The sequence below is a fragment of the Nicotiana tabacum genome, chromosome 23, assembly GCF_000715075.1.
Source record: "Nicotiana tabacum cultivar K326 chromosome 23, ASM71507v2, whole genome shotgun sequence".
NCBI classification, from domain to species: Eukaryota; Viridiplantae; Streptophyta; class Magnoliopsida; order Solanales; family Solanaceae; genus Nicotiana; species Nicotiana tabacum.
This window is the reverse complement of record NC_134102.1, coordinates 101,475,610-101,499,151: the sequence shown is the minus strand read 5'-3', so window position 1 is coordinate 101,499,151 and position 23,542 is coordinate 101,475,610. Positions and strand designations below refer to the sequence as shown.

The window sequence follows — 23,542 nt, the reverse complement described above, 5'->3', positions numbered from 1 at the left end:
TGTAAACTTTATAATTTTCAGGAAAAATCTTGCAAGTTTGTAACCATGCATGGATCAACTCTCAATCTTCAAAAACTAATAAACAAAGAAAAAAGAAGCGTTACCATTCTTATATCATGTCAAGATTACTTAATGCAGAAATAATAAATTTTCCATTAGAGAAGATAGAAGGGAGAGGAAGCATCCGAAGTTTCTGATATATTATTGTGTCCAAAAAAGTAAAAAAATTGAGCACTGCTATATAAAATTATTATAAATATGAAGAACATGTTGATGGAAGCTTCCCAAAGAATTTATAAGGCAAATTATATTAACCTATAAGTGACAAATCCTTATTTCATGATCTAGTCGACTAATTTGAGAGGGGTGAATTGTAAGTTTTCTTTTCTTTTTCGAGGTAGTCGACTAATTTGCGTTCTAGCCGGCTCGACTTTTCAGGAATAAAATGTAAAAGATAAATTACAGAAAGCAAATAACATAGTTTGTTTTTATACTGGTTCGTATTCAGAGTAAATCCTACGTCCAATCCCCTTGGGTTGCAATGGTGATCTCTTTCATGTATGAAGTGGCTTAGTACAACTGTGTTGATGTTGTTATACACCAACAACTTATGTCACTCGTTCTTCTCTCTATAATAAATACAATGCCTCACTAGTGTTCTTTTCTCTCTCTCTTCTCTTCTTTGTTACACAAGAAATCTAAAGCAGACTACACTGTTTTGTTTGAAGTAGAACAAAGAGATTGAAGTTGGTTTGATCAAAGTATGTCCTTCCAAAGCTAGTGCAGTAGGTATTTATACTTCTCGAGGCCTTCAAGTCTTGTACATCTTTTTGAGAGATTGTGAACCCACGGGAATTGTATTGAGACGGATTCATAGATAGATTCTTTCCGAGATTGATTCTTCTTTTGACTTGTCTTGACTCGCGGGCTTGAGTGATTTCTTCATTAAATGAGAGAGTATTCCTGTTGCCAAATCCCTTGATTGATGCCTTCGATTGACGTCATTATGTGGGAGAATAGTTAGCGGATGATTTCGTACCCGTAATCTCTTTTGATTTAGATCCTTCATATAATAACTCTTTTAATTGATTTTTCTATCTTCTTTGATTGATTTGTCCTCTTCTCTTTCCTTTTTCATTGGATTCATTTCCTCCATTTTATTGTTCATAATCTTTTTATGCACATAGGGAGTAATTAGTTATTATGCATCATTAACATTTACTGAGATCTAACAATCTCACCCTTTTTGATGATGACAAAATAACAATGAAAATACTTCCCTATTGATCAGCCGCCTTGAGTGTGTTGTAGTCAACTCTACTTTAATCCGTGTTTCTTGGTAGATGTGTCTAGTCTACTCCCCCTCAGTTGGACATTCTGTTGTGCCTCATTCCCCTCATTTGTAGTCGACTCCCCCTCAATTGAATACCGTATGATGTACCTGCAAGTTGAAAACATAGCACAAAACAGAAGCAGAAGCAGGAAATACATAGAACCGCAGGGCTTAAGCTTGCTTACTATTTCTCAACATTTCTCATCAACAAAACCAAAATAAAAGCATGGAAATAAAAAGTATTTGTCCTAAGAGTACACCCAATGACTGAAACATCGGTCGCAAAAAGAAAATTGTCTTAAACAACCAAATATCAGCGACACAAAAAGTAGGTAAGGGTGTTGCAAATTACCTCATTGAGGCGATCAAAGCTAGCATTCACTTTGACATAGACCCCATCAATTCTGTCGTGCATCTCTTTGAAAGCCCTTACTGTTTTTTCTGGAGTCTTGAGAATCTGCCCTCGAAGCTTGGACACGTCGGACCCTATCTCCTTTGCCATTTCATAGATATCTTTAATCTGGCTTTAAATAGAGGTTAAGGAGTTCTTGATGACAGACAGTGTTTCATTGATGGAGTCAAGCTTTTCTGAGAGGTCAGAATCACTTGTACTGGGTGAGACACAGGGGCTTTTGCCTTGGAATCGGAGGGAACATTCTTGGTTTCACTTTCTTGTTTCTTTACCCAGGCACCCTTTACAGAAATATAACCCATGCTAGCAAATCCCCTTGAATTGTACGACTTGGTGACAGTGATGTAGGGATGGTCAACAAGGGATATGTTGTTGGCTTCTAGCAGATGGGTGATAACCATACCATAAGGAATTTTCTTAAGTGCCAGAATTTAAATGCACGCTGGGTAGAATTTTAAAGCACGCAACCATTATGGTGATCTACAGCATTTTACCACAAATTGTATTACCGGAAGTTTTCAGCATTGTGCTTGAAAATTCTGTTAATGGTCAGATTTCCTAGTGCTTTAAAATTTCTGTGTAAGGCTATTTTCCCAAAACGTTTCTTAACGAGATCAAAATATAAATAATGATTTTAAAAAGATCCATCCAGTGTAATTTTGTGTGGTGGTCAGGGCTCCGTAAGTAAGCCGATTAGTGGCATATTTTGTTTTACAACTTTTAAGTTAAAAAATAAAAAGGTAAAGAATTTTGAAGAACAAATGTCAAAGGCTCGAACCTTTTATTTTACTAAATATATAACTTTAAACTTTATAATTTTCAGGAAAAATCTTGCAAGTTTGTAACCATGCATGGATCAACTCTCAATCTTCAAAAACTAATAAACAGAGAAAAAAGAAGCGTAACCATTCTTATATCATGTCAAGATTACTTAATGCAGAAATAATAAATTTTCCATTAGAGAAGATAGAAGGGAGAGGAAGCATCAGAAGTTTCTGATATATTATTGTGTGCAAAAAAGTAAAAAATTGAGCACTGCTATATAAAATTATTATAAATATGAAGAACATGTTGATGGAAGCTTCCCAAAGAATGTATAAGGCAAATTATATTATCCTATAAGTGACACATCCTTATTTCATGATCTAGTCGACTAATTTGAGCGGGGTAAATTGTAAGTTTTCTTTTTTTTTTCGAGGTAGTCGACTAAGTTGAGTTCTAGGCGACTCGACTTTTCAGGAATAGAATGTAAAAGATAAATTGCAGAAAGTAAACGACATAGTGTATTTTTATAGTGGTTCGTATTCAGAGTGAATCCTACGTCCGGTCCCCTTGGGTTGCAATGATGATCTCTTTCAAGTATGAAGTGGCTTAGTACAGATGTGTTGATGTTGTTATACACCAACAGCTTATGTCACTCGTTCTTCTCTCTATAATTACTACAATGCCTCACTAGTGTTCTTTTCTCTCTCTCTTCTCTTTATCGGTTTACAAGGAATCTAAAGTAGACTACACTGTTTTGTTTGAAGTAGAACAAAGAGATTGAAGTTGGTTTGATCAAAGTATGTCCTTCCAAAGCTAGTGCAGTAGGTATTTATACTTCTCGAGGCCTTCAAGTCTTGTACATCTTTTGGAGAGATTGTGAACCCACGAGAGTTGTATTCAGACGGATTCGTATATTAATTATTTCCGAGATTGATTCTTCTTTTGACTTGTCTTGATTCGCGGGTTTGAGTGATTTCTTCATTAAATGAGAGAGTATTCCCGCTGCCAAATCCCTTGATTGATTCCTTCGATTGACGTCATTATGTGGGAGAATCTTTAGCGGATGATTTCGTTCCCGTAATCTCCTTTGATTTAAATCCATCCTATAATAACTCTTTTAATTGATTTTGCTATCTTCTTTGATTGATTTGTCCGATTCTCTTTCCTTTTTCATTGGATTCATTTCCTCCATTTTATTGTTCATAATCTTTTCATTCACATAGGTAGTAATTGGTTATTATGCATCATTGAAATTTACTGAGATCTAACAAATTCCCCCTTTTTAATGATGACAAAATAACAATGAAAATACTTCCCTATTGATCAGTCGCCTTGAGTGTGTTGTAGTCAACTCTACTTTAATCCGCGTTTCTTGGTAGATGTGTCTAGTCGACTCCCCCTAAGTTGGACATTCTGTTGTGCCTCATTCCTCTCATTTGTAGTCGACTCCCCCTCAATTGAATACCGTATGTTGTACCTGCAAGTTGAAAACAGAGCATATAACAGAAGCAGAAGCAGGAAACACATAGAATTGCAGGCCTTAAGCTTGCTTACTATTTCTCCCCCTTTGTCATCAACAAAACCAAAATAAAAGCAGGGAAATAAAAAGTATTTTTTTCTAAGAATATACCCCATGACTGAAACATCAGTCGCAAAAACAAGACAATAAGAAAATTGTCTTAAACAACAAAACATCAGCGACGCAGAAAGTAGGTAAGGGTGTTGCAAATTGCCTCATTAAGGCGATCAAAGCTAGCATTCACTTCGAGATAGACCTATCAATTATGTCGTGCATCTCTATGAAATCCCTTACTGTTTTTTCTGCAGTCTTGAGAATCTGCCCTCGAATCATGGACACTTCGGACCCTGTCTCCTTTGCCATTCCATGGATATCTTCAATCTGGCTTTGCAAAGAGGTTAAGGAGTTTTTGATGACAGACAGTGTTTCATTGATGGAGACAAGCTTTTTTGAGAGGTCAGAATCACTTGTACTGGGTGAGACACAAGAGCTTTTGCCTTGGAATCGGAGGGGACATTCTTGGTTTCATCTTCTTGTTTCTTTAGGACTTGGTGACAATGATGTAGGGATGGTCAACAAGGGATATGTTGTTGGCTTCTAGCAGATGGGTGATAACCATACAATAAGGAATTTTCTTAAGTGCTAGAATTTTAAAGCACGCTGGGTGGAATTTTAAAGCACGCAAGAATTATGGTGATCGTCAGAATTTTACCACAAATTTTATTACCGGAATTTTTCAGCATTGTGCTTGAAAATTCTGGTGATGGTCAGATTTCCTAGTGCTTTAAAATTTTGGTGCAAGGCTATTTTCCCAAAACGTTTCTTAACGAGATCAAAATATAAATAATGATATTAAAAAAATCCATCCAGTGTAATTTTGTGCGGTGGTCACGGCTCCGTAAGGAAGCCGATTGAAGAACAAATGTCAAAGGCTCGAACCTTTTATTTTACTAAGTATATAACTTTAAACTTTATAATTTTCAGGAAAAATCTTGCAAGTTTGTAATTTTGAATTTTAAATTTGCAAATTACACAAGAGTTCTTTCATGAATTAAAAAAAAAAAAAAACTTCAAAGTATAATTCATGAATAAAAGTTTTCTAGTGTTTCTAAAAAGTTAGTCATTTCCTCGATATTAACTTAAGGAAGATTCATTGAAATTGGATTCATCTTGATCATTGCTTCTGTCGCTTGGTCAGATCTAATCGTCATACCTCTTCAATTTCTAGTGTTGCGCATATTGATCCTCCACACGTTGTACTAAACAAGTATTTAAGCTTGTTTTTTTTTCCCGCCAATTATTAAGCGTGTTAAAGTTGGTATTCGTTGGGCATATTCCAAATATTAAGGTATGCTTCACCAACTGATCTTTTAGAAGAAGTAAAAGAGCTAGACGTCAGAATATTTGGTCTAGCATTATTTAGTAACTAGTAAAATTGCCCACATCAAAGGCCTCATTGCATTTTTGACTATGCAATAAAGAAAATAAAAAATGTGAAACAATGTTAAGCTAATAGTATGTGTTTTGCGGGCCAAATATATATATAAAAAAATACAAGTTGGAACCTATAAACTAGCCAATGGTTGGACTTTGTTCTTGTAATACCAATTCTCTGTGTCAAAAGCATAAAAACCGACCAACGTTGGTCGGTAATCTGGATCCAATTTTTTAAATTTTAATAATTATTTTATTATTTAAAATATTTTATAATATTTAAGAATTTATATTTAAAATTACCGACCAACGTTGGTCGGTTAAAGAATTTAAAATTTTTTTAAAAAAAAAACGACCAAAGTTGGTCGGTTTTTGGTCAAACGGTCAGCACTTAATGTACCGACCTAAATTACCGACCAATTTTGCTCGGTAATTCTAAAATCAGAGAAGTGAAAAACGGGGGAAACCCCCATTTCTTTGAAATTTTTCCCTCTTCTTCACTCAAAACCTTCATTCCCCTCTCTCTTTCTCCCAGCCCTCCCCCTCACCGTCCAGCCCTCCCCTTCGCCGACAAGCCCTCACCCTCGCCGTCGCCGCTGCCACTACCACTGCCGCCCCTCGATCTCCTTCTCCATCTCCTAAAAATTCTAGGTTTGAATTACAACCCATTTATTTATTATTTCCAGGTTTTGTTAATTATTTATGAATTAGTTTCAATTGATTAGTGTTTTAATTATTTGAACATTGCATTTTATTGAGGATTAGGGTTTAGGTCTTGTTTTAATTAGTTTTGTTAATTAGTTTTATTAACTAATTAGTTTTGTTAATTAGTCAATTATTTATGAATTAGTTTAGTTTAGGGTATGGGTTGAATTTCTTTAGTTTAGTTAGTTTATGTTTAAACTCGTAGGATATGAATTGAAATTTTAGTTTTTAGGATTTGTTCTTGTGAATTGAACTTTTAGGATATGAATTGAACTTTTAAGATATGAATTGGACCTTTTGGATATGAATTGAACTTTTAGGATATAAATTGGTGTAATTAGGAAAAAATAATTATCTTGAATTAACTAAAAAGATATAATTAATTTATAATTGTAGAATAAATTAATTTGTTCTTTGTGAATCGAACTTTTAGGGTATGGGTTGAATTTCTTTAGTTTAGTTAGTTTATGTTTAAACTCGTAAGATATGAATTGAAATTTTAGTTTTTAGGATTTGTTCTTGTGAATTGAACTTTTAGGATATGAATTGAACTTTTAAGATATGAATTGGACCTTTTGGATATGAATTGAACTTTTAGGATATAAATTGGTGTAATTAGGAAAAAATAATTATCTTGAATTAACTAAAAAAGATATAATTAATTTATAATTGTAGAATAAATTAATTTGTTGTTGTGAATCGAACTTTTAGGGTATGGGTTGAATTTCTTTAGTTTAGTTAGTTTATGTTTAAACTCGTAGGATATGAATTGAAATTTTAGTTTTTAGGATTTGTTCTTGTGAATTGAACTTTTAGGATATGAATTGAACTTTTAAGATATGAATTGGACCTTTTGGATATGAATTGAACTTTTAGGATATAAATTGGTGTAATTAGGAAAAAATAATTATCTTGAATTAACTAAAAAAGATATAATTAATTTATAATTGTAGAATAAATTAATTTATTCTTGTTTTATTTGTATAGATGGAACATCGTACTTGGATGTACAATAGAAATTATCCTAATCGGCGGGGATTGCGGGAGGATTTTGTAGAAGGGGTTGATGACTTTATTAGACATGCAATGTCACTTCCACCATACCAAAGTGAAGGAGTAATTAGGTGCCCTTGTGTCAGGTGCGATTGTATGAAGTTTAAAAAATCGGAGGAAGTTAAGCTTCATCTTTATAGGAAGGGGTTTATAGAGAATTACTTTGTGTGGACTAATCATGGAGAGATCGATGGTAGCCGTGGGATATTTCATAACATGGTTGTTGGTGAAAGTAGTAGGTCGGTGGAGAATACAAATCTTGATTCTAGAATTTAGGATATGGTTGCGGATGCTTTTGGGGGTGAGCCCAATAAAAATGTTGAACAAACTCCTAATGATGACGCAAAATGTTTTTTATGAACAGTTAGAGGAAGCTAGTCGTCCACTACGTGAAGGAAGTCCGCACTTTGAGCTGTCTGTTGCAGTTATATTACTAAGTATCAAATCTAATTGGAATATTTCTCAAGCAGCCATGGACTGTTTCATTGATCTTATGAGTGAACTAGTTGACCCTAATATCAACTTACCTGGTGATTTCTATAAGGTGAAGAGATTGGTTTCTAAGTTAGGACTTTCGTCAATGAGAATTGATTGTTGTGAAGATGGTTGCATGTTATATTATAAAGATGATGCAACTTTAGACAGTTGTAAATTTTGCGAAAAGCCTCGTTTCAAGAGGCTTTCCAGCGGGAATATGGTCGCTGTCAAGGCAATGCATTATTTACCTCTTATACCTAGGTAAAGAGGTTATATGCGTCGATGAGTTCTGCTCCTCATATGAGATGGCACTTTGAAAATAGAAGACCACTTGGTGTTATGTGTCATCCTTCAGATGGAGAAGCTTGGAAGCACTTTGATAGGACATATCCAGATTTTGCTAGTGAACCAAGGAACATTCGGTTAGGTCTGTGTGCCGATGGCTTCACGCCTTTTTCTATATCTGCGACACCATATTCATGTTGGCCTGTCTTTCTTACACCTTATAATCTACCACCTGAGTTGTGTATGACTAGTCCATATATATTCTTAAATTATATTATCCCCGGTCCACGTAATCCGAAAAGTTTGATTGATGTATATTTGCAACCTTTGATTGATGAGCTAAAACAATTTTGGTATGATGGTGTTGAAACATATGACATATCAACCAAGCAGAATTTTAATATGCGTGCTAATTTAATGTGGACTATTAATGATTTTCCTGCGTATGGAATGTTGTCTGGGTGGATGACTGCTGGGAAGCTAGCTTGTCCTTACTGCATGGAAAATAGTAAAGCGTTCACTTTGAAACATGGCCGAAAGCAATCATGGTTTGATTGTCACCGTCAATTCTTGCCTGATGATCATGAGTTTAGAAGGATGAAAAATGCATTCAAAAAGAATAAAGTGGAATATGATTCTCCACCTCCGATACTTTCATGTGAGGAAATTTGGGAGAGGGTCCAGAACTTCAGTAAAGTTACTGAGGCTCCACCTTATAGATTCCCCGGATATGGTGTTAATCATAATTGGACGAAACAGAGTATATTTTGGGAGTTGCCTTATTGGAAGGATAATCTTCTCTGACACAACCTTGATGTCATGCAGGAGCTCTACAGCAAGCAACGTCGTAAAACTTCACTTTCACATGATAAGTTGCTTATAGGAGCAGCTAGTGAAGCTATCGAGGCATTGTGGGAGCTCTCTGTTCTTAAGAATCTAAACAGTAGAAACTTGAGATGGAAAAGTTTCTGTGGGAAGGATGGGATGCTGACTAAAGCTATTAAGGTAAATTTCTGAGTATGTCAAAACATATGGATGTGGATTTGAATTCTTCCGTCTTTGTGATTTGACCCCATTCATTAGGCATCTTCACATATAAGGGATAATTGCACTTAGTATGACATAAACTCCCCTAAATGTACTTTTTAATTTGAAACTCTCCATTATCCAGTACATGTGAATTTCTATTTGAGTTCTTTATCAAAATGAAATCCAATTGGAGGTGAATTACAAAGATTCATATACTTAAAAGTGGACAAGAGGCACAACTGTTTTTAGTAACCTATCTTTTTTCCTACATGCAGAGAAGAATTGAGATGGAGAAGGAAAGACTGGAGCGACTTGTACCTCATGTCCGACTTCAAAATATGGATAGAGATTTTGGCTTGAAAGATGAGCAGGAATGCTTTTCTTGCTACTATGACTTACACCTCTCTGCAGTTGGTTGCAAGTGTTCCCCGGAGCAGTTTTCATGTCTTAAACATGCAAATCTTATGTGTTCCTGTAAACCAGAGGACAAAATTATCCTTGTTCGTTATAACATGGATGAATTGAACACATTGGTACAAGCATTGGAGGGGAAATTGGGTGCTATTGAACTATGGGCATCCAAGGTTTCTGGTTTTCGTTCTTTAAATAGGAGACAGCATAATTTTGTGAAGCTGGATTCAGAGGGAGATGGACTGGAAATGGATCCCTCGATGAAAAATGATGACTTACCAGGTTCGTTGAGAGAGCAAAAACATAATGCGAAGAAGCAGTGCAGATCGTTGCATAGTGAGACACATGCATTCTGGTCAGATCAGCAGAAGCATCTTTTATGTGCACCTGAAAACTTGTCAAAAGGTACCAAAGAAGAAGCTCCTGCCACTAATGGTTATCACTTTGATCTAGATTGCAATAGCTTGTCCAATGAGCGCGGAAAAAAAACAAATAAGACCTCCACATCCATAGCTATACAAGAGATTAATGGTGATTTAAAAGAACCTACAGAAAGAGACAGAGTTATTTTAGTCTGCGATTCTGGATCCTCAGTTTCTCTTGCTACGGAAAAATATCTCCATTTATTCTCTGATGATGCAACCAACTCTTATGCTTCGAATTACAGTAGTGGCAAGAAGTTATTTGGTGTTGATCTTTCCATGTGCTCACTTCGTGTTCGTCAAAATGGAATACTTGACACTGATAAAGATTCCCCGAGCAGCAAAATTTCTGAACAAAAGCTCACCTACCATGTCGACCCGCTAATTTTTGGGTCAATTGTTTCGGGAAGGCTGTGGTGCAATAAGTTGGCCATATTCCCTAAAGGTTTGTTAAATATGATTTTCATACTTAGAAAATTTTCGCATTTGATGTAATATTTTCTTCAAATTTCAATGCCCTCATTATATTGTTTCAATTATTGATGCTCTTTAACAGGATTTAGAAGCCGTGTTAAGTTCTTTGATGTGCTCAATCCTGTGATAATTAGCTGCTATATATGTGAGATCCTGGATGGTGGGCTCCTCGGACCCTTATTCAAGGTAAGATGCTATTCATAACCTATTGAATTATTCAAGTTGAGAAAATATCGGATAATGAGGATGAGTCTTCTGTTACTTTATTCTCTTTTGCATAGTTGTACTAGGAAGGAAATATGTGAGTTATTCTCATTATTTGCATAGTGTGTTTGGAAGGAAAATTTCTCGTTATTACCCTTGTAAACGTAAGCATCTACTTTGAAGAAAGGTTAGAAACACACTCCGGAAAAGTTTTTGAGCATGCTATGTTTTTATAATGCTTTAACATGGGAGTGAATAATTTGCTGATTCACTGCCACTGATACTTACAAAGAAATGTGTTAAATTCCAGTTGCGATTTAAACTTCATAATTTTCAGGAAAAATCTTGCAAATTAATAAAAAATTATTTTGGCGCCATGCGCCATTCTCACCAACCAATGAATATCTAATGTCTCCGAATTGCTGTCTTCCTTGGTTAAAAGTGCTTTCTGGCGCCATGCTTGAAACCGTAACATTTAGCACATTTCGAACCATTATGAAAAGAACAGAAAATGGTTTTGACTTATTCTTCCACCGTTTCAAAACGTTAAGTTGCGCATATTGATCCTCCACACGTTGTACTAAACAAGTATTTAAGCTTGTTTTTTTTTTCCGCCAATTATTAAGCGTGTTAAAGTTGGTATTCGTTGGGTATATTCCAAATATTAAGGTATGCTTCACCAACTGATCTTTTAGAAGAAGTAAAAGAGCTAGACGTCAGAATATTTGGTCTAGCATTATTTAGTAACTAGTAAAATTGCCCACATCAAAGGCCTCATTGCACTTTTGACTATGCAATAAAGAAAATAAAAAAATGTGAAACAATGTTAAGCTAATAGTATGTGTTACCCGGCCTAGTTACTGATCCAGCCTCGTTCTATTTGGTATGACCTCTAATAGAAAAGTGGGCCACGCGCACGTGTGGACCATAAATTCAGAAAACTCAGAAGAGAGGTGTAAGTAGGCAGTTTATATAATTCAAATAATATCAAAGCGGTAAATAAGAGGCAATTACCACATTATGCCCACAAACACAGTAATATCAACAATCAAGAAAGTCAAGTATATATCACATTACAAGCTCAAATTCTGAACACTGAACCAGAAGTTCTGAGTTCTTATCCCCAGCAGAGTCGCTAGAGCTGTCACACCACTTTTTACCCCAAAAGATATATGTGTTATGGATTGTTGTGGGTTAAAGAGTTTCTCCAATTAAAGTGACAAATTTGAGTAGGAATTATTTTATTTACAGAGTCGCCACTTGGAATTGATTTTTTGGGTGTTCCAAGTCACCATTTATTTGAATCACTAGTCAAAGGAAGGTTTGACTCTATTATTATTAGTCTGCGAAAATAAAGTTCGGGTAAAAAATTCTATTGACCGGGGAGAAGGTGTAAGGCATTCCCCGAGTCCCGTAGTTTTAGCACGGTCGCTTTATTGACTACATTTGGCTTATATTATTTTTGAATAACCTGAGTTTTATTGGTTCTCATGTTTTACCTATGTCCGCTTTTATTGCTTGATTAGATTTATAAAAATTATCTTGAAATAAGTCATGCGTACGTGTACTCATTTTTGTTTGGCGTCAAGAATCACGTCACGCGTACGTGTACACAATCAATAACACATTTATTATTATTCGAAGTTGATTGGTCAAGTCATGTGAATGCGCACTTGTATTATTTTCCTAAACTAATTTGAAATTATTGTAAGATCAAGAGTTTATGGATAGGAAATTATTTGGAAGTCGGGAAATATATTAGTTATTTAAAATATTGGAAAGTCACCCACACTTAGAAATATTTACAACTTAATACTCTATCTTTGAAATTAGGAGACATTTATCCATTATGGAAGAATGAGCTAATTATTAGTCTAGTGATAAAATTATTGGGTCTAGCAGATTTATACTCAATCCAACCCATGTTTAATTCTTTCTTTCCTATTAATTATGGTAACTCATTTTTGGTTCACTTACTTGAACTCCAACGCATGGCCCATTAATATGGTAAGATCTTCATTCTTAATTCTAAATAGGAAATCTCATTAAGATGAAATCCTATTCAAATAATATGATGACAAATCGCTTGAAACATGTAAAAAGAAACTACAACATGATAATGTGTATAAATAAAACAACACAAAATATTATCACCTGAACCTCTATAAGAACATCACACAAAACAATAAAATAATTAACAAAGGGAGGATAAACAATGAATCTTTAAGCAAAAACTTTCCTTCAGAACTTGATTAATGCAAAAACAATTCTGAGCCGAGCAAATACACCAAACCAAGGGCAAATCGGCAGATGAGCAGAAAATCTAGCGACGAACCTTCGAAAATTTAAGCCCGGACCGAAACTCGACTGTACCTCGTGATGCTGTTGGTTTTTGGCGTGAGAGAGGTGCACTATCAATGAAGCTTCACAAGGTGTTTTTAGGCTTGGATTTGAGGCATTTTTGGGTCTTAAACAGGGTGATGAATTGCTTGAATTTTCGAAAGAAATAATGAAACGAGTAGAAATTCACTTAGCGCAGAAGAATAATTTTTTTTTCTCTCAATTCTCTCCTCTATTTTTTCCTTCCTTCTTCTCTTTTCTCCTCACATTTCTCTTCTATTTATAGGAAAGAAATTCGGAATATTTTCAGATTTATTATTTTATTATTTAATTATTTTTTAATTAAAAGGAATTCCCACTTCCCATTTTTCTTCTTTTTTTAAAAAAAATAATTTCAAACTTTCCTTTACTTTTATTTTTTAATTTCCCACTTTTTCTTTTACTTTTTATTTTTTTAAATTTTCACATTCTTTTACTTTTATTTTTTTAATATTCCACTTTCTTTTACTTTTTTAAAAAAATACTTTCCACCTACTTTTACTTTTACTTTTTTATTCCATAATTTTAATTTTCCTATTATTTTATTCTCATCCGAAAATTAAAAAAAAATATTTCTTTTTTCTTTTTTTTAAAATTGTTTTTATTTTAAAATAAAGATAAAAAATAAAAATAATACTAATAATAATAATTTGACCTTTTAAATTATTTTTAATTCTTGCCCTATATTAAAAAAATGTAACAAAGCTAAAAAGATATATATATTAAATTTTTAAAAATATTTACTTAGTAGAAGTTGGTAAAAATTCAAATATAGTCAAAAATTAGGTACTTACAACCCCAACCCCAAATGTAGGATTCCTAAAATTCACACCGGGCCCACGTGCTCAAATTCCGGAAACATTGAAGAAAGTTGTTACCCATAACCTCGTGAACTCAAATATATGATTTTCACTAAATTTCATAACAAATTTCGTGGTTAAATCTTATTTTTATCAAAAACCTAGGTTTTCACCTAAACCCATAATTTTCACTAATTTACATGTTATAATCTACCCATAAATTATGTATTTAACTCACGTTGTGTAGAATTTACTTATCTCAAAGTGCTAGGTGAAATCCCCTCTCTAAGAGCTCCAAGAATCGCCCAAACAAATGAAATAAGTGAGCCAAAATGCGTCATTAAATGAGGATTCTGCCTCCAACGATTATCGCACTTGTGGTGCCTTGGCCGCATTTGCGGTACCGCACCTGCGGTGCGTAGTCCTCTTCTGCGGAGGTCTTCAAGCCTAGCAAGGGCCGCTTCTGCGGACGGGATCCCGCTTCTGCGGTTGGGTCCGCTTCTACGCCCTTTCTTATCGCACCTGCGCGTTCGTGGGTGTGCACGAAAATCCGCATTTGCGGTCCATGGCCAAACGCTCCAGAACTGCTTATGCGGTGCAACCCTCGCACATGTGCGGGCACACCATAACTGGTGCACCAGCAGCCCCTTTTGAGTCTTGACTCAATCCGCGCATCGTCCAAATGGCATCCGGGGTCCCCGAGGCCCTGTCCAAACATACCAACAAGTCTACCTACAATATACTTGCATAATGATGGGTATTTTGTGGTCAAATTTGTTGCTGTGGAGGATAGAGAAGTTGTTCTTTATTCCGGGCCTTACAAGATGAATAACAAACCAGTTATTGTTAAAATGTTGAGTGATGACTTTGATGAAGTACTGAAGACCATCCCACTATGGATTCAATTTCCACCCAAAATTTAATTCTGACCACACGTACAAGTCACAAAGCATGAAGTGAATCTACTCAAGGCCTCAAACCGCTGAACGATGTGCTAGAGCTCAATTAAAAAAAAATCGAAAACAAAAACAATTGAAAATATTTTCTTTGCTAGGAGATTTTGTCGGATTAATTATATATGAACAAAAAAGAGTTAGTTTACCTTTTTATTTCCCATCTACCAAACTACACGGGTCTGATTCTTACCGGATATGAGATATGTAGGCAAACCTCATCGGTTTCGGCCCCAAATTTTTTTTTTTAAACAAAATCCAAAATATTTTCTTTTAATTCCTTCTTTAGAAGACTTTCCTTAGAAACTCCCAAATAAAAAAAAAATTAAAACAAAAAATATTTTTCTTTCATTTTATAAGTCTTTCATTCAAAAAGAAAATCAAATAAAAATTCAAAAATATGTTTATTTTTATTTAGAAGTTTTTCTCCGAAAGAAAAATCGAAACTCAAAAAAAAAAAAGAAAAAAAAAATTCTCTTTTCAAAATTTCTAAAAAAATAAAATAAATTAATAAAATTTGAAAAACCAAAAATATTTTTTTATATAAGTATTTCTTTCGAAAATTAAAAAATAAAACTCAAAGTAAAAAAAAGAGTTAGTTTATTTATATTATTCCTAATCCCCATGAACTACGTAATGATCTTATTCATGCAGCGACATGATACGTAGGCAACCCACAAAAGGTTCGATCAAAATTTTTTTAATGATTCTAAGATGAGGGATCAAAATGAGGCGTAAGTGAAAAAAAAAAAAGAAGAAAATAAGAGCATCAATAAGAAGCTACCTCATAAACCGGAATGAAACATGAAGCCTCCAAAAGCATGTTAGAAATAGTGACAATGATAGGAGCATGGCACATTATGTGTAATTCATATCTATAAAATGCTTAACCCTAACACGTTTGCTGTCTCTTACGTAGTAAGCTTAAGGTGATTGGTTTGTGGTGAAACTGGCAACACATCATCACTTCACTAGATCTAAGGGAGCAGTAGTAATGGCCAATGATGATGAGATCGAGCTGATCAGTAACGACCCCCAGGGTCAATCAGTTGAACAAGAGTCGGAGGAAATAAGAAAATTGAGACAACAATTGTCTGATGTATATCAAGCTTGGGTGTCTGGTTAGCCTCCACCCCGGGGTCCCTCAGAGGGAACTTCCATCGTACCCCTGGCTACTCAACTACCACTCCATGCAACGAGCGACCACATTCTACCACCAGGGTATATGCCAAACTATAGCCTCCACGTTGCTCCTGGTACCTAAAATGTGCGACCTCCAGTCGCACCGGTCAGGAACACTCCTCTAGTCGTGCCTGGCGCACCGACATACACAATCCCGCCTCCACCTCCTGTGACGAGGCCAATCAACGAGCCACCATCTCATGCTTATGATGGCCAATGCTACTCTTCAAATATGGCTTTCGGGGGTCTCAGCTCCATGTAATCAGACTCCTCAGTACGAGTCACTATTGGAAAAAGAAAAGCTTGCCAAGACGGTTAAGCCAGATGAGATGGCCAGGAAAATGAAAAGTCTTGAACAGAACATAAAGAACATACAGGGACTAGGGGGTCACAAAAGTGTTTCGTTCAGTGATTTATGCATGTTCCCTCACATCCATTTGCCACCAGGGTTCAAGACCCCAAAATTCGAGAAGTATGATGGACACGGCGACCCTATCGCCCATTTGAAAAGGTATTGCAACCAACTGAGGGGTGCAGGTGGAAAAGAAGAATAATTGATGGCTTATTTTGGGTAAAGTCTTGTGGGGGTAGCCTCCGAATGGTTCATTGATCAATATATCTCTCACTGGCATGTCTGGGACGACATGGCCCAAGCCTTTGTCAAACAATTTCAATACAATATAGATATTGCGCCGGATCGCAATTCCCTATCCAACATGAAGAAAAAGCCGACTGAAAGCTTTAGGGAGTATGCAATCAAGTGGAGGGAGCAAGCAGCTAGAGTTAAGCCACCCATGGATAACCACGAGTTGATCACTATTTTTCTGGAGGCCCAAGAGCCTGATTACTTTCAGAACATGATGTCCGCAATGGGTAGACCTTTTGCGAAAGCGATCAAAATAGGAGAAATAGTCGAAAATGGCCTCAAGACTGGCAGAATTGTAAGTCAAGATGCTCTCAAAGCCACCACCTAAGCTATCCAAAATGGGTCGGGAAGTTTGGCAAATAGAAAAAAGAGAGATGAAGGGTCCATGATGACTTCGGGATCCAAGGAAGTTCAAAAAGGGGCATCGCACCCTTATGTACAAGTTCAACAGGGGCAATCCAGCTACCCTCAACATTACTATCCCTCGCCAATTCCTCATCACTCTGTGGGACCGCCACAATATACAGTGTTTAATGCTCAATCATTTGCTCGTCCTCCCAATCAATAGGTACGGGCACCAGCTCCAAGATTCCCCTGACCTCAGCAGCAAAATTTTCGGGCACCCTACAATGCTCGTCCTAGGCAGGATTATGGTCGAGGGCAGAGGCTGGTGGAAACATTTACTCCATTAGTTGAATCATACTCTAGTCTATTCTAGAAGTTGAAGCAGATGGGCGTGATTGAACCCATCGCTCCCCACCATATGCATCCCGATTCATACGGATTTCAAGAAAATGCTAGATGTGAATATCATTCAGGTGCTCCGGGGCATAGCACTGATGACTGTTGGACCCTGAAAAGAGCCATAGAAAGACTCATTGTTGAAAAATTGATTGTAGTCACGAATGGCGAGGACCCTCCTAATGTGACCAATAAACCGTTGCCAGTACACAATGATGTTCATTTTGCGGGAATGATTGGCCGAGATCATGAATACAAGCCGGTTGGTCGAGCAGAAATGACAATGGTAACGATTCAAGAGGAACCAAACTGGAAGTAAGTCCAAGCCTAGATGCACCGTTAATTGTGAAAGGCGCCTAGAGTTCAGAGAGGGCAACTTTATTTGTTCCAAAAATCTCGAGGTTGGAAGTTCTCTCCAATGTTCCAAACCCAAAGTTATACGTCCTTAGAGGTCACCCCATCACAAAGCAGAATCAGGGCGATACGACGGGTATAATAGAACCGATCATAATCAAGCCTGCCACACAACCCCGTGTAACAAATACGAAAACCATCCCTTGGAACTACAACAAGACTGTAGTAACCTACAAAGGCAAGGAAATCATAGAAGAAGTGGGGGAAACTAGAGGTTTGACTCGATCAGGGAGGTGTTACTCTCAGAAGAGTTGAGGAAGGCTAAGCAAATCAGAGAAGGCCAAATGCCAATAAAGAAATCGGTCACTGAAGAAGAGGCGGAGGAGTTTTTGAAAAAGATGAAAGTTCAGGATTACTCAATCATTGACTAGCTGAGAAGGACTCCTGCCCAAATCTCTCTGTTATCTCTGCTCATACATTCAGGAGAGCATGCCCGTGTACTAATCAAAATCCTGAATGAGGCACATGTCTCAGAGAATACCACCGTGAATCAGTTAGAGAAGATGGCCAATAGATTTTTTGAGGTGAACAAAATTTCCTTTACTGATGATGAACTTCCTGAGGAGGGATCCGGTCACAATAGGGCTTTGCACTTGATTTTCAAATGTGAGGGGCATTATGTGAAGCGAGTCATGGTTGATGGAGGCTCGAGTGTAGATGTATGCCCCCTCTCTACCTTGCAAAGTATGAAGATCAATACAGACAGGATCCGACCCAGCAATGTTCGCATCCGGGCTTTTGATGGCTCAGCGAGAGATACCATTGGGGAGATCAACCTCACCATGATGATTGGGCCTGTTGATTTTGAAATTTTCTTCCAAGTAGTGGACATGGAAACTTCTTATAACTTTCTTCTTGGAAGGCCATGGATCCCTACAGCCCGAGCTGTTCCATCCACCTTGCATCAGATGCTCAAATTCGTGCATGACAGGCAGGAAATTATTGTTCACAGAGAAGATAAGTCATCTATTTATAAAGACCCGTTAATCCCATGTATTGAGGTCAAGGAAGGATGTGAGTCTATTGTCTATCAGGCTTTCGAAGTGGTTGTTGTGGACCATGTTGAGGAAGGAAAGCCCATTCTGCATTCTCATCTCTCCGCCACATCTGTAATGGTGGCTGCACTTATGATGAGACAAGGTTATGAGCCAGGAAAAGGCTTGGGGGCATCATTGCAAAGAATTTCAGAACCTATTTCTCCGTTCAGTAACAGGGGTACTTTTGGTTTAGGCTTCAGGCCAACACAAGTGGATGAAGACAAAGCCAAGCACCATAAAAAGTACGGGTGGGTCTTGCAGCAACCTATCCCTTACATTTTCTGCACTTTTGTCAAGCCACGATTCAAACATGGTCAAAATTCCTCGGCGCATGCAAACATTGATGAAATTTGCCATGGCCTCAGCCAGATGTTTTCTGAAGTGAATATGATCCAGGCTGGTGAAGGCCCTAGTCGTGCCGATATGCAACTAATTAGCCCAGACACTATGCTCAATAACTGGGAAGCAACTCCTCTCCCCATAAGGAAGGAATCTTGATAGTTGACTTTTGCAGCTTCTTTCTTTTGTACTTTGGGTTACTTTCAGGGTTGTAATCCAAATATCTTAGTATGATTGTTTTATTTTAACGTTAACCCTTCTATCCTTTCAAATTCAATGAAATGCAGTTCAGTTTCGTATTAAATTTTGTATCTTTTCCTTTTCCTAATTCCTGCCATTTTATTTCCATTTCAGTTTTGTTAATGCCAGCTTTAATAACATGACATGCATGCGGAATTCACACCCAGATCTCAAAAAGCTGTCTAATTTCAAAATAATGCATCAAGAGGTCGAATATGATGAAGATAAGGTTTTTGATGAAATAAAAAGAGAGTTGGAACAATTTGAAAACAAGCCTAGGCCCAACCTCAATGAAACTAAGCCAATTAATATCAGAGGTCATGAAGAAGTCAGAGAAACAAAGATAAGCATTCACACTGAACAAAAAACTAGAGATGCCTTGATTCAACTTTTATTTTAGTATAGAGATGTGTTTGCCTGGTCTTATGATGATATGCATGGTTTAAGCGCCGATTTAGTGGTTCATAAGCTTCCCACGTATCCTGATTTTCCACCAGTCCAACAGAAGTAGCGAAAATTTAAAACGGACATGAGTGATAAAATCAAAGAGGAAAAAATGAAGCAATTGAGCGCCAATATTGTTAGAGCCGTACGATACACCACCTGGGTGGCAAATGTTGTGCCCGTGCCAAAGAAAGATGGAAAAACTAGAGTTTGTGTTGACTACAGAGACCTGAACAAAGCAAGTCCGAAGGATAATTTTCCTTTGCCAAACATCCATATTCTTGTAGATAATTGTGCAAAGCATGAGATACAGTCGTTCGTGGATTGCTATGCTGGGTACCACCAGATTTTAATGGATGAGGGTGATGCAGAAAAGACCGCTTTCACCACTCCGTGGGGTACCTATTGTTACAGGGTCATGCCATTCGGTTTAAAGAATGCAGGGGCAACTTACATGAGGGCCATGACCACCATTTTTCACGACATGATGCACAAAGAGATTGAAGTATATGTCAATGATGTCATCATAAAATCAAAGACACAGGCTGATCACGTGAATGATTTGAAAAGTTCTTCAAACGGCTACGAAGGTTTTACCTTAAGCTTAATCAAGCCAAATGTGCGTTTGGGGTTCTATCTGGGAAACTCATCGGTTTTATAGTCAGTTGGAGAGGCATCGAATTGGATCCATCTAAGATAAAGTCCATTCGAGATCTGCCACCCCCGAAGAACAAAAAGGAGGTTATGAGTTTGCTCGGAAGGTTGAACTACATCAGTAGGTTCATTGCTCAGCTCACAACCACATGCAAGCCCATCTTTAAGATGCTGAAAAAGGATGCTGCAATCAAGTGGACGGACAATTGCCAAAATGCTTTTGGCAGGATCAAAGATTATCTATCAAAACCCCCTGTATTGGTCCCACCTGAACCTGGTAGGCCTTTGTTTTTATATCTATCGGTGATGGATAATTCCTTTGGATGCGTTCTGGGGCAACATGATATGACAGGGAAAAAAGAACAAGCAATATATTATTTGAGCAAGAAGTTCACCAATTATGAGGTTAAGTACACCCTTTTAGAAAGGACATGTTGGGCCTTGACTTGGGTCGCTCAGAAGTTGAGACATTATGTTTTGGCCTATACTACTTACCTCATATCCTGAATGGATCCTCTGAAGTATATCTTCCAAAAGCCAATGCCCACCGGCAGGCTCGCAAAATGGCAAATCCTGCTCACAGAGTTCGACATTGTCTATGTCACTCGCACCGCGATGAAAGCACAGGCTTTGGCTGATCATTTGGCAGAGAATCCAGTTGATGATGAGTACAAGCCACTTACCACATACTTCCCAGACGAAGAAGTCAACTCAATAGAGGAAGTAGTTCCAGACGAAAACCCTCTATGGAAAATGTATTTTGATGGAGCTGTCAATATCAAAGGAGTTAGGATCGGGGCAATCCTCATCTCACCTATTGGACAGTATTCCCCTGCAACAGCCCGACTTCGGTTCTTTTGTACTAATAATACGGCAGAATACGAAGCTTGTATCATAGGTTTGAAAATGGCCCTCGATCTGGATGTGCATGAACTATTGGTTATGGGAGATTCTGACTTGCTTATCCGGCAAGCCCAAGGCGAATGGGAGACTCGAGACATCAAGCTTATTCTATACAGACAACGTGTACAAGAATTGAGCAAAAGATTCAAATCCATTGAGTTCAAGTATATTCCCAGGTTTCACAACGAGCTAGCCGATGCTTTGGCTACTTTAGCCTCAGTGCTCCCTTATCCGAGAAACACCCATATCGATCCATTAGAAATCCAAGTTCGGAATCAACACAGTTACTGCAATACAATTGAGACAGAACCAGATGGTGAACCATGGTATCATGACATAAAACGATTCCTGAAAACGAGAGAATACCCAGAGCATGCCAAGGGAGATCAAAAAAGAACTATAAGGCAGCTCGCCAGCGGTTCCTTCCTGAATGGAGAAATTTTATACAAAAGGACCCCAGATTTGAACTTGTTGAGATACGTAGATGCCATAGAAGCTGAGCGGATCATGAGTGAAGTGCATTCGGGGGTATGCGGACCTCACATGAATGGATATGTTTGGCGAAGAAGATTCTGCGGGCAGGGTATTATTGGCTTACAATGGAGCGAGATTGCTTCAGTTTTGTTCGCAAGTGTCACCAATGCCAGATTCATGGTGACCTGATTCACTCGCCACCTTCGGAGTTGCATCCCATGTCCTCTCCTTGGCCTTTCATTGCTTGGGGAATGGATGTTATTGGGCCAATTGAGCCAAAGGCTTCAAATGGGCATAGATTCATTTTGGTTGCAATTGATTACTTCACCAAGTGGGTGGAGGCCGTCACTTTCAAAGCAGTCACCAAGAAAGCAGTGGTAGACTTTGTTCATTCCAACATCATCTGCCGCTTTGGTATCCCAAATACCATTATCACTGACAATGCAGCCAATCTCAATAGTCATTTGATGAAGGAGGTATGCGAGCAATTTAAAATTATGCATCGCCATTCTACCCCTTACCGGCCAAAAGCCAATGGAGCCGTTGAAGCGGCGAACAAGAACATCAAGAAGATTCTTAGGAAAATGATCCAAGGTTCGAGACAATGGCATGAAAAGTTGCCTTTTCCTCTTTTGGGATACCGCACGACTGCTCGCACATCTGTTGGTGCAACTCCTTATCTGTTGGTATATGGAACGGAAGCTGTAATACCGACTGAATTCGAAATTCCCTCTCTTCGGATCATTGTGGAGTTGGAGATTGAAGATACAGAATGGGTAAAGACCCGATTAGAACAACTAATGCTGATTGATGAAAAACGGCTAGCAGCAGTGTGCTTTGGCCAGTTATATCAGCAAAGAATGGCACGCGCTTACAACAAGAAAGTGCGTCCAAGGCATTTCGAGGTAGGCCAACTCGTTCTGAAATGCGTTCTTCCACACCAAGTAGAAGCTAAAGGAAAGTTTGCCCCAAACTGGAAAGGACCCTACATCATCAAGAAAGTGTTACCAAAAGGGGCCTTGCACTTGGTAGATGAAGAAGGACGGGTACTAGACATGACTATTAATGCAGATGCAGTCAAAAGATATTATGTCTGATATATACCCACTGTGAAACTTCCACGCATGATTTTCTTAGATCGAGATGACGAAGGCTACCATTGCTCGCTATTCCAAGCAAGTGTCACCCTTTTGTTACCCCTTTTAAGCTGTATTTTTCTTCCTTGTTTTCCATTTTCTGGAACCTGTGTACTCAAAAAAAAAAAAACTCAAACAATAAATTTTTTGAGTCATTGAACTACGTCCGACCTAATTCCGAAAGGATACGTAGGTAGCCTTACCCTGGGATCGGTCCCATCGCAACAAAAATCCATATTCCCAATACTCCAAAACTGGGGCAGAAGTATGTTTTTATCTTACGATTTTCCCGTAGAAACAGTTCCAAAAGTTGTAATTCAGTTCAAGGTTCTTTTTGACTTTTCCTGTTAAGAATTTCTGACCGATCTTTGAGAATACTTGAAGTCCTCATGCTAGGGGGCATTGGCCAACCTTCCGCATGAAAAAAAAAGAAAAAAAAAGAAAACAAAAGAAGAAATGAGAGAGTCTTATCGGTGAAAACCCGTATGAGCACTATAAGGCGACAGTGAGCAGAGAAATGCAAGAGTCTTATTGGTGAAAACCAGATGGGCACCATAAGGCAACAATGATTAGAGAAATGAGAGAGGTCAGTTAGCGAAAACCCACAAAGGGCGCTACTAGCCGAATGAGGGTCTTCGATGCTCCGGCATGAGCACAACCAAGATAGTTTCAAGATG

The 23,542-nt window shown here is 37.6% G+C and overlaps 1 protein-coding gene across 1 annotated transcript; it reads left to right on the top strand.

Annotated features, from left to right (window-relative positions):
• The first annotated feature begins 2,217 nt into the window (after positions 1-2,217).
• On the top strand, positions 2,218-10,624 carry LOC142177301 (lysine-specific demethylase JMJ14-like). Its single transcript, XM_075245776.1, has 6 exons — positions 2,218-2,293; positions 4,338-4,600; positions 8,809-8,988; positions 9,288-10,290; positions 10,402-10,505; positions 10,610-10,624. The coding sequence occupies exons 1-6, from the start codon at positions 2,218-2,220 to the stop codon at positions 10,622-10,624; spliced, it is 1,641 nt and encodes a 546-aa protein (XP_075101877.1).
• The last annotated feature ends 12,918 nt before the right edge of the window (positions 10,625-23,542 follow it).